Here is a 12,339-nt window from a genome sequence, read left to right as displayed (position 1 = left end):
AGGAATTGAAAATAAAACTGACAGTGGAGCCGGCCCCCACGGAAGCCTGAGCGTCAGGAACAGAGGCTGAAACCAAGCGAGGCTGACTGTCTGCTAAACAAAAATGTCAACACTGTCCACAGGAGTTCAACAAGATACAGTGTCTCATAACATGATATTCAAAATACCTAGGGTACAATCCAAAATAACTGGGTGTCTGAAGCAAGAGGAAATTCCTAGCTCACGTGGGAGAAGAACACACAAAAGACAACACCAAGATGATGGTGAGGCTAGAATCATCAGACAAGACTTGAAAGCAGCTACTAAAAAATGCTCCCGCAGTCAATCCACACACACTCTTGAAACAGAAAATGAAGTCGCGGCAAAGAAATAGATTTAAGCAAAAACCAAACAGAAATTCTGTAATTGAAAGTACAATAACACGTTTCAGAAGCTCACTGGATGGGATCAGTAACAGAAAGGAGGCAAGAGGAAAGAACCTGTGAACTTGAACACAGATCAGTAAAACATGCAACGTGACGCGGCATAACCAAGCTGCTGACAACTGCAAACAAAGAAACAATCTTGAAAGCACGAAGAAAGGCTTATGACCGAGGAGGAGAATGATGTGAATCACTACCGACTTCTAATGAGAACCCACGGAGGCCCAGAGCACAGGGGGCATCTTTCAATTGCTGAAAGAAAAGACCTATAAAACTAGAATGTTAGAGCCAACAAAAATATTCTTCAGAAGGGTAAAATAAAGCCATTCTCAGATGAAGGAAAACTAAAAGAATTCATTGCCAACAAATCTGCTCCAAAAGAAATACCAAAAAAATATATTTTTTTTTCTTTGAAAGACATTTTTCGAACAAAAGGCATATGTCACAGGAAAACATGGAACATCAGGGCGAAAAAGCAAAAGAATCTGTAAATATCTGGGTAAATGCAACAGTCTCTTCTCTCGAGTCTTTAAAACGTATTTGATAGTTGAAAGCGAGAAACATAGCACTGCCTGGTAGGGTTTTCAGCAAATGTAGATATAACAACTATAAGAAACAGGGGAGAGGAAGTTAGGAACCTAGAAGGTAGTAAAGTTTCTACATGAATTTCAAGTGGCAAAATATTAATTCTAAGCCAACAGTAAAAAGTATGTACATTGTAATCTCTGGAGTAATCCCAAAAATCTTCAGGTATTTAGTAAAAAATACAAAAAATAATTAAAATGCAAGACAAAATAATGTTCAAACTGCCCAAAAGAAGTCAGAAGAGGGGAAAGAAAAAAAAAATAAAGGGAATAAACAGAATTCAAAAAATAAAATGACAGACTCAAAAACCAAAGATATACGTAATCTTATTAAATGCAAATAGTCTAGACCAATTAAAAGACACAGACTGTCAGAATGGATAAAATAACATGATCCAACTGTGTGCTGTCTATAAGAAATTCACTTTAAATATAATCACCTAAGTAAAAGTACAAAGCCAGAAAAAAAAATGCAAATTCTAATAAAAAGAAAGTAGGAGTGGTTATATTACTATCAGACAAACTAGGCTGCAGAGTAAAGAAAATAACCAGGGATAAAAAGGGTCATTACATAATGAAAAAGAGTACTTACCAAGAAAAAAACACAATCCTAAATATAGATTCCCCTAACAGACCTTGAAAATACATGACATGAAGCTAACAGTAGAAAAAGGAGAAAGGGACAAATCCAAAATTGTAGTTGGACTTCAACACTCTTAAAATCAGCAAGAATATAAAACTGAAAACACCACGAAGCTCTTGGATACAATGCACATTTGCAGAACATTCCACCCGACAGCAGAACACACATTCTTTCCAAGTGTGCATGGACCGTTCACCAAGGTAAACCACACCCTAGGTCATAAAACAAACCTTAACAAGCTTTTTGAAGCTGAAATTGTACAAAGTATGCTCTCTGACTAGAATAGAAGTAAATTAAAAAGCAGTAACAGAAAGATAACAGGAAAATCTCCAAATACATTTCTAAATAATTCATGGATAAAAGAGAAAGTCTCAAAAAAGTTAGAAAATGTTTTGAACTGAAAATACAACATATCAAAATTTGTGGGATGCAGTTAAGAAAATTCACTGTGTTAGATGTCACTTTAAAAAAGATCTAAAAACAATAATCTAAGCTTCTACCTTAACTTCAATAAAAAGGCAAAATAAACCAAAAGCAAGCAGAAAGAAGCAAACAAACAAAAAGAAATCAATGAAACTGAAAAGAGAAAAATCAATGAAACCAAAAGCTGGTTCTTTGAAAAGATCAATAAAATATCAACCACTAGCCAGTCTTAGAGAGACAGACAGAGAAAGAGGACACAAATTACCACTACCATTACCAAGAATAAAAACAGAATTCCTTCAGACCCCAGATTCTGCAGGCATTAAAAGGATAAGGGAACACGACAGACAACTAAAAATATAACTGCCGCATTCACAAATGACATCATTGTCTACAAAAAAATCCCAAGGAATCTATTAAAAAAACTTCTGCAACTAGTAAGTGCTTCAGCAAGGTGAGAGGATATAAGGTCAACACAGAAAAATCAGTCCTATTTCTGTACACTAGCAATGCACAACTGAAAACCAAAAATCTTTTAAATATACCATTTACAATAATCTTCCCACAAAAGGTATAAATCTAACAAAACCTGCACAGGATCTATATGCTGCAAACTAAAATACTCTGATGAAAGAAAATAAAGACAGCTTAAATAAATCAGAAGACATACCACATCCATGAATTAAAAGTCTCAATATATAAAGAGTAATTCTCAAAAAATTAATCTGTAGATTTAACAAAATTCTAATCAACTCCAGCAAGACTTTTTTTTCTTTTGGTAAATACAGACAAGCTGATTATAAAGTTTATATTAAAAGGCAAAGGAACTAAATAGCTAGAAATATTTTTGACAAAGGAAAATAAATTTTAAAGAATCAAACTATCTAACAGCTTTTTATAAAGCTACAGTAACCAAAACAGTGTGGTGTTGGCCAAGGGATATATATATATAGATCAATGGAACAGAGTCTAGAAATAGATCCACACAGATATGGTTAATTAACTATTTTTAAACAACTTTAATGAGTAGTACTTGCACATAACCTGCACACACTCGCCCATATACTTTAAATCATCTCTAGAATACTTATAATACCTAATGCAAATAGTTGTAAATACAGTGTAAGTGGCTGCCAGAGCGCAGCAAATTCATGTTTTGCTTTTTTGGAACTTTCTGGGGTTTTTCTCCCCAAATATTTTCAGTTGAGGGTTGTTTGAATCCAGAAGCATGGAGGGCTGACGGTACCAAGTTATTTTTTATTTTACCATTACGTGTTTGTTGACCTCTGTGCTAGTAATTCATAGAGTATTTACTCATTCATAAACTGGAGATAACTATTTTCCTCTTCCCCCATCAAAGAAATCCTTTCAGGATTTAGGTCCATTTAAAGGTAATGAAACTTCATACAGTTGGTTTACCAGTTACCTAGAGGTCCACTGCTATCAAAATTAACTAGAGATTTCTTTGGCTCTTACTTGTGGTATAAAAGGAGAAATGCTTGAGGAGCAATGGGCATGCTTACATTCTGCAGGTGAGAACGTAAAATGCATACACAGCTACTTAGAAAAACAATTTCACCTTATCTTAAAAGCTGAAAACGCATGTGCCCTAGGAACCAGTCATTTTGGTCCTGGGGGTACATATACTGCAGAAACAAACAGACCCAGAAGACACACGTGGACAAGTGTTCAAGGCAGCGCTGTACATAAGAGTAATAAACTAAACACCATCCGACGTCCAGCAACAGGAGAACCGGTAACTGTGCTGTCACCGCACAATGGAAGATAACACGGCAGGCGAAACAATGATGTGTAAGAAAGGACAGGGATGAGCCTTGGAAACATGCTAAGTGAAAAAAGTGACAGGAGACTTCTTACAGAAAAGTAACATTTCCCTAAAGCAGGAAAATGAGACTACTGTTGAGGAATAGCTAGGTATGAAGCAAAACCATTTTTTAAGTGCACAGAAGCGATAAAGGTAAGTCAAAATAAGGAGAAAAACGAAGGGATTGAGGAGTAATGGGTAAATTCGTTCTCAGGTTGGGTGGTGAGTTCTTGGGTATTTAATTATTCTGTATCATAATTTACATATAAACACCACATGTTTTTGTTCTGTACTAAATATCACAACAATTTTCCAAAAGCACCTGTGACCCAGTCCTGAACCTGAAAGCATGGATCTGAGCATTTTCAACAGGTAAGACATTTCGAATGAAACCAAATTTACGCCCTTAGAGGAGTTCAAAGTCTTATAAAAAGTAATGGTTATGTGTAGGCATTTGGTTCTGCTACCATTTTCAAAAATATCAGAACTTGGAAACTAGCTTTAATATTTCATGAGCCTATACTAAAATCTACCCTTTCAATATTATCCTCAGGTTTAACCTAATACTAATGCTTCTCTAGAAATTCTTTTTATTTTTAATTTTTTGGGTGGGCGTAATTAGGTTTTTATTTGTTTATCTTTAATGGAAGTACTGGGGATTGAACCCAGGACCTTGTGAATGCTAGGCATGCACTCTACCACTGATCTATCCCCTCCCTCCCTGGAATATTCTTTTTTAAAGAGAAAAATTCTAAAATTCCAAATGAAATTGGTCAGAAAGATTGGGAATCAAGGCTTACCCATTGCTATTCTCGTCTCTAACGTCCGTGGATTTTCAACTACTGTTTTACATAAATCTTAGTTTAGGGAGGAGGGAGAAACGTCTCAACATGTCTGCCTGCCACCACTCTACTTCCTGTGGGAAGCATTTCCCACCGAGAGGTGCTTGGGGATGAACATATTTAAAAATAAATAAAAATAAGTAATTATAAAATTATGGCCATTCTCATGGTTTAGCTTCCTTTTTGCAACATCTAGCATAGTGGCAATTAGAAATGCATCTTTCTTAAAAACATATATGAAAGAGCCATGATCATTTCTGACAGTCTGTAAATTAATGAGCGCACATAAATTTTTAAAAAAGTAATAAAAGCAAACGAAATCACATTCTAAAATCAACAGTAACCAACAAATGCAGACACTAAAATGTCAGCGTCCTGAGGGCTGTTTGCTCCTTTACCTCCACAACCCCAGCACCACCAGGAGATGCTCGGTGAGTATCTGCTGAACGCATGATGTTAAAAGGGCAGGAGTTTCCTCTCATTCCAAGTACCAACGACAGACCAAGCAAGACACCAACAGAAACTACTTATCCTCACCATCTTGGGAACTGGAACCTTTCAACAAGCAAGTGTGCAGTAACTTCAACAGCAACTGCAGGCATCTGTCAGTTCTCAGCAAGGGCATGTAGGCATTTGTGCCAAACTTCACAAGGGCATCCAGGAGAGGGTCTAAGAATATCCTTAATACATTCTGTGTTCTCCGCTTTTCACTAGACATTAAAAGACATGCCCAAATCAAGCATTTCAAAAGCATAAAGGAATTACTTTCCAGCTACACTTTGTGGAACTGGTTAGTTAACGCTTCCATTAGACAGAATTTCTCTTACGGATGATCCAAACACTTAGATCCTACTGGGGCTGGTCCTTCACTCCCATCTTCTCACTGAACTTTCAGTTTGTGCTTTCTCAGTGAGGGCAGTGATTCACCAGAGAAGGAAGCACAGGGCACACATACCTCCTCGACTCTAGGCACCAGTATGAAGAAAATCCTATACCCAATTTATCTGCAAATTAAAATGCTGAGACCCTGCTTCCATAATTCAAAAAAAAAAAAAAAAACAACAACAAAACCAAAAAACCAAAAATATATGCTAGTCAAAGAAATGAGACACATTAACCAAAAAAATACAAAGAATTAAAGATTTGTGAAAAACTGTTAACCAACTTTAGTACTAAAACTTTATCTAAAAGAGATCTGATATTAATCCAATTAACTACATTATCATGCAAATATCCCACCTAATGAAGCTCCTTTTTGCAACATTTATAATTTGGTGAGAATTAATCTGCTCCTATTTCTCAAAATAGAAATGAGTCTTTATTATCTTTAAAAAAAACTACACATATCGCAAAGGGGTAAAATCCGGTAAATGTCTTAACCTAATCTTATGCTAAGATCTTACAACCCATTCTTAAAGCAATGATTCATGTATATAGTTGGGGTTTTTTTTTGACCTTCTCTAGTTTAAACCTCTAGTCCTATTAATTTATTGTTAATATTCAACATTTCTTTAGTGTATTGCCAATGTTCTAGTACCCTCTGCTAATGCACTGTGATCAATTCCATACCAATCGCTGAGAAGTCTGACTACGTACCATAAATTCGATTGGCCTTTAAATTAAAAAAAAAAAAAAAGCTTTCTTTTCAAATTTAGAAACACTTACCTATATTGACTCCTCATTCCTTCCACATCTACGGCGAGCAAGACCATCAGAGCAACAAGCTTGGCTTCAAACCAGTCAGGCATGCAGCACTTTTCTCCTCCTTAAATAACAACAGTTAATGTTTGCAAAGCATTAACAAAATCCTTCCAAGACACGGTTCCAAAAATAAAACAGCTAAATGTCTGTGTTTCATCAGTATTAGATCATTAGAGAAATTCAGCTGAGATGAAATGTGGCAGAACACCCTACAGGATGGCTCATTTTTACACACGTAGGTATGAATAGCAACATATTGGTGCAGGGCGACTACACGACATTTTCCAAGCTCTGAAAGCTCTTCTTACTGCTGTTTCCAAACCATGTCTCACTTTCTCTAACTCAAAAAGCCTGTTCTGAAAGCTCTCCAACATTTCTGTTTGTTGATGATTCTGGTTTTGTGTGGTCCTGTTGTCGCTGCTTTGTTTTGTTGTACATCATATAAATGATACAGCATACACATATGTATCTACCTAACTTATATTCATCCTGACCTCTTCACCACTCCAGCCATAGACAGACAGACACAGCGAGATGCCTACCTACTTTCAGTTCCCTGGGTCTAAGCTCACCCCAGCCTTGTGGGATATTCCTCCCCACTTTCTATCTTCATTTCTATTCACTCACTAGGTGTCATCCCATCAGTGACCTCTCCCGACCACTGCAGGTCTACCTGCCCCGGATGGAGACAGCTCGCTTAGGATCCCCACCCCAGTGCTTATGTCTTTCAAGGCATGGCACTAAGATTATCTGCTTACTTGTCAACTCCTTTGCTAGACAATGCTCTCTCTGAGGATAGGGGACATATCTTTTACCTCTGTAACTCCAATGTCTGGCACTTAGAAAACCCTTGATACATGTTTGTGGAATAAACAGTGTAAAATCTATCTGTACTGACCATGTCCAACCCAAAGAAAAAAGCTACTTTACATGTAGATTGAAAACATTTGGACTGATGAGTCTTTGTATTTTAAAAAATTTGAATACTACATGTATTTTATGCCCCAAAACTCAAGCTAAATAATGTTTTCTTTGGACTGTATTAACTTATTCTGAAAACTGCCCAGTAATTGATAACTAAACTAAAATTTTATAAAGGCACATAGCCAAAGGCGTTAAGAGTCAAAACAAAAATATTATACACACACACACATGCAAACATCTCATTTGCATTTGAGGCCAGTTTTTTAAAACCTTAAAAAAGTACATTGTATTAAACAGTGTATTTTAAGTCCTAGAAAAGTTAAGGAAGAAACTCTAAAAATTGTATCCACTTTTGAATATTTAATCAGATCTGATGCTGTTGTATACTCTGAATTAAGAAGTTCCATAGATATTTTAGAGAGTTTAATCTATGTTTACTCTAGTAGGAACTAAAATTTATTTACTTTTACAGGCCTAGCAAAAGAATCTTCCAAGTTACCACAAGGAAAATTTATTAGACCATAGAGAAAATAAAACACAAAAGAGAAATGTTATTCTAAGAAGGATGAACAGATAAACTCATGCATTTTGGAAGGATAATTACCTGGTCATTTAAAACCTATTCCATGATCAGATTAGAGAAATCAGAAGATGAAAATGACTTGGTCTGAGACAAAGCTAAGAAATTTAAGACACGTTAAATTTAAAGACGTAACTTACCCAAATTACCACTAATGACTTTAATGACGAGGAAGCAGTGGAAATGTAAAAAGAATCCTAATTAATGAATCTGCTAATGGTTCTTCCCTCATGAAGTCTTACATATTTCCCCAAAGAAGATGCAAAACTGATCTTTGCTAAGTGTTTGGTATGAATAAAAACTAAAACCATCCTTTCAAACCTAATTTTTCTCTGAATTACTTTTCACAATCAGTTCACACTAAATGTCATGCTTAAAAACAAACAAAAGAGGAACAGATTTATCAACAAATATTTCCACTACAGAGGCTCCAAAAACACACTTGCAAGATCTCGCTGACAAAGATTCAGTAATTGTAGAATAAATTAATAAATTGATTTGGTATCTGTTCCTACTCTGGCGACTTACTAGTTTCTTAAAACATTTAGAAAACCTTAAAATTTCAAGTCCAAGAACAGATAAAGTACAAGTTAGGAAAGAGTATTTTCACCTTCTGTTATTCACATTATTTCTCTGCAATACAGGTCTGCAATCAGTAAGTCAGCATGCATTTGGTGAAGCCTGTATCTCAATCTGAAAAACTAGTAAAAAGTTCTTTGAAAACATTCAGTTACATCAATCCATAAAGACGATTTCAGACTTACGGTCCCAGGCAGGTGACTTGATATATTCTTGGACGAGGCTCTTGACGTAAGCATTTAAAGTTGACGTCTCGTGGAGTCCAGTAGAACTACCAATTGAGGCTCGTCTAAAACAGCTTTCATTAACACACAACCAATCACAGAGCTGGAAAAGAAAACAGTTATTACTTTATTTTAAAAGACTCACTGAATAAAGGGTTTCTTGTATCTCTTAAGTCAGTTTTCTTTCTTCCACAATTAACTGAATTTAAATGACCAAACATAACAAAGTAACAGAATGTTTATTATCATCACTGAGTTCCCCAGATAGTGCAGACAAGAAAAAGTATGTCTATGTATATGTACATATACATACGTGTGTGTGTGTTTTCTAATCTCCTCGAAGAATTCATAAACTTCTTAACAGGAAAGAATTTTTAAAGCACCTAATATAAAATGCATCTTTTGGGAAGGTGTTCTAAAGAATATCCCTCTGTGAAAAATAACATCATGCAAAGCAAATTACAACCTTAAATTAAAATTCATTCCAGCTTCATATACTCAAACAAGGATATGTTGTTTTTGAGAGAATGTAGAATTTGAAATGTAAGTTATAATTAAAGTTCCCGCCCTTCTTGCAAGTTTACTTTCGATCACATGTGCTTTTTAAAGCACCGCTGACTGCTGACCGTGGGTTTGCACTGCACATGTCCACTTATACAAGGATATTCTTGCACAGCACAGGCTACGGTACAACACGACCCGTGGTTGTATGAGTCCTCGGATGTGGAGGAACCACAGACACGAGGCACCGTGGAGATGGAAGGCACCTTCTTAAAAAAACTAAACACACTCTTACCATCCAAATACTATGCTCCTTGGTATTTACCCAAATGAAAAGTTATGTCTTCACAACTGTATGTACATAAATGTTTATAACAACTTTATTCATGATTGCCAGGACTTAAAAGCATCCATGACATCCTTTGGTTGGTGAACAGATAAACAATGGTCCATCCAGACAATGGAATATTATTCAGTGATAAAAAGAAACGAGCTATCAAGCCATGAAAAGACATGGAAGAGTCTTTTTTTTTTTAGGTTTTAAAAAAAAATTTATTTTTGGTTGGGGGAGGTAAGTAGGTTTATTTAGTATTTATTTATTCTTGGAGGAAGTAGTGGGGATTGAACCCAGGACCTCATGCATGCTAAGCACTTGCTCTACCCGTTGAGCTATACCCTCCCCCAACAAGACATGGAAGAATCTTAAAAGCATGTTACTTAGTGAAGGAAGCTAATCTGCAAAGGCTTCATAATGTATGATTCCAACTAAATGACTTTCTGGAAAAGGCAAAACTACAGAGGCAGGGGAGTATCAGTGGCTGCCAGAGGTTTGGGGCAGAAAGAGAAGAGAGGAGTGAATGGGTGGACGTGGGATATTTTGGGCAGTAAAACTATTCTGTGTGACACTATAATGGTGGGTACATGTCAAAGCCCACAGAATGTACAACACGAAGGGTGAGCCCTAATGTAAACTATGGATGTTGGTTAATAACAATATCTGAAGAAACAAAATGCAAAAAGCAGAAAAACACATTTACTGAACATCTGGAGAAATTTAAACACTGAATATTTGACATCAATAAACGAATTAACATTTTTAGGTGTGAGAAGGGTCTGTTTCTTAGATCCTTTAAAATCCTTATCGTTTAGCTGTACACATTTCTAGATGAAATAAGATTTGAAGCAAAAGTCCAACAAATGGAACTGATTAAATAAATCCTAAAATAGTTAATCAACTGAATTTTTATTTTATTTATTTTTTTAATGGAGGTACTGAGGATTGAACCCAGGACCCTGTTCATGCTAAGCATGTGCTCTACCACTGAGCTATACCTCACCCCTCCAACAACTTAATATTTAAATATCACATACTGGAGAATTCTTTAGCAACATGCTGCAAAATACTCAAATGTATGTGAAGATGAAAAATAAAATTCAAAACATATAACCTTAATTTGCTTAGAAATACGCTATGTATTAAAATATCATTCAAAATAAGCAAGAGTGAGAATACATACATTCAAAAAATTAAGAATTAAACTAAAAAATATGGATTTGATGGTTGGCATTACAGGTGATTTTTACTTGCTTTCCACAGTTCCAAATTTTTCAGATTCCACCTAATTAGATGTACTATGATCAAAAAAATTAAGTGAAATTCAAACTTTTAAAGGCCCCAGGTAGCCCCTTCCTCACTCCCTCTGCCATTACCCTAACTCTACACCCTCATTATTTTGTGCCTGAATTGTGTTAACATAGTTCAACCTGATTTCTCGTTTCTCTCTGTGCACCCGAAGCCAGAGGTGCTTTCTAAAGGAAATAATCACATCCCGAGTCTCAGTGGTCTCTTAGGCACTGGAGAAATACAAAATTTAAAAAAAAAAAGGTTCCTGTCTTCAAAAAGTATATAACCTATAGAGGACACAGATTAGAATTCAGCCGAGTCTGTAACAGAGAAGTGCTAACATCAGTAGCATGAATTGAGTCCCCCATCCTCTGTTCAAAAACGAAGCGGAGGAGGAGGAAGGGGACTTGGAGGCCCTGCCCCGCGGGGGGAGCAGAGGAGGCTCTCGGGGAGGAAGAAGCCCCCACAGCCGAGGTGGCACCAGGGGAGGGTCTCCACTAGAGCAACGGCTGGAAACGGGTAAAGAGACTGAGGGTTTCATGGTGAATTCGATGCAAACAGTCAGGAAGAATCATGAATTGGTCAAACGTCAGGCTTGGGGCCCTGAGCAGATGAAAGTGCAAGTAACGAACAGGAAAAGAGAAAGATGAGTCTGCATTTCTCACTGTTTCTGAGTCTAATGCCACCACTACTCCTAACGCAGACCTCACCCAGAAGCGAGATCTGAGCACTGACACCACCTTCTCCTCTAAACAGGGCTCTCTCTGTCCCAGACAGTTCCTGTCTCCCACTGGTCCGCCAGAATCTTAGCAGCATTATTAGTTAGGTCCACTCAATGAAAGTAAACGATTTTTAAAAATCTCTGTTGATAAGTAACAAAGCAATCACTGTATTTTATATAAAATGAATTCTACTAGGAACAGTTTCTCACAAAGTTTTCAAAAATCGTATTGCAATCTCACCTCTGTCCACAATGAAGTTTGTCGTCCCAAGCACTCCTCTTGCCTCACAGACATGAGAAAAGTTGAGACATCCGAAAGCGACACTTTCTCCTGGGGGCAGGGGACAGGGCAGTTTGAAAAAATTAGTCATTTAAATTCTTAACTGTGTAAGAAATCAGCGTAAAAGGAATCTAGCGTACTATTTAAAGTAGAACACCATTAGTTAACTCAAAAGCTATTTTTCAAAAAGAAAATAACATCCAACTTTTACAGTGAAGATACTGATTAAAAACGACCATTATATAAAATGAAAGATGACTTTGTCAACCTGTTTTCCTTAAAATCAAAGTTACCATCTTAGAGACAAGATGATCACAATCTAAAAGCAAAAACAAAAACATCCTGTAAGAAATTACTTATTGCTTAAATCAAGTGAATTTGTGGGAAGGGATAAATTTGGGAGTTTAAGATTTGCAAATGTTAGCCACTATATACAAAAACAGATTAAACATTTTTTTTTCTATAT

The 12,339-nt window shown here is 36.3% G+C and overlaps 1 protein-coding gene across 5 annotated transcripts in view; it reads right to left on the bottom strand.

The window, feature by feature from the left end:
- The window catches only part of TARBP1 (tRNA guanosine 2 -O-methyltransferase TARBP1), a 60,853-nt gene that overhangs the window by 33,475 nt on the left and 15,039 nt on the right, over nt 1–12,339 (bottom strand). For all 5 annotated transcript variants that reach the window (XR_012509904.1, XR_012509903.1, XM_074373134.1 and 2 more), the window contains exons 9-12: nt 11,835–11,924; nt 8,709–8,850; nt 6,405–6,504; nt 5,277–5,449 (exon numbers count right to left, since the gene is read on the bottom strand). Coding sequence is in view for 3 of the 5 variants with exons in the window: in XM_074373134.1 (XP_074229235.1) it covers nt 5,277–5,449; nt 6,405–6,504; nt 8,709–8,850; nt 11,835–11,924 (505 nt within the window). In the remaining 2 variants the exon portion in view is untranslated. The remainder of the gene's footprint in view (nt 1–5,276; nt 5,450–6,404; nt 6,505–8,708; nt 8,851–11,834; nt 11,925–12,339) is intronic.

Source organism: Camelus bactrianus, chromosome 11 (assembly GCF_048773025.1).
Source record: "Camelus bactrianus isolate YW-2024 breed Bactrian camel chromosome 11, ASM4877302v1, whole genome shotgun sequence".
Classification (NCBI taxonomy): Eukaryota; Metazoa; Chordata; class Mammalia; order Artiodactyla; family Camelidae; genus Camelus; species Camelus bactrianus.
Note: the sequence above shows the minus strand (reverse complement) of the source record. Positions and strands in the feature narration are given on the sequence as shown.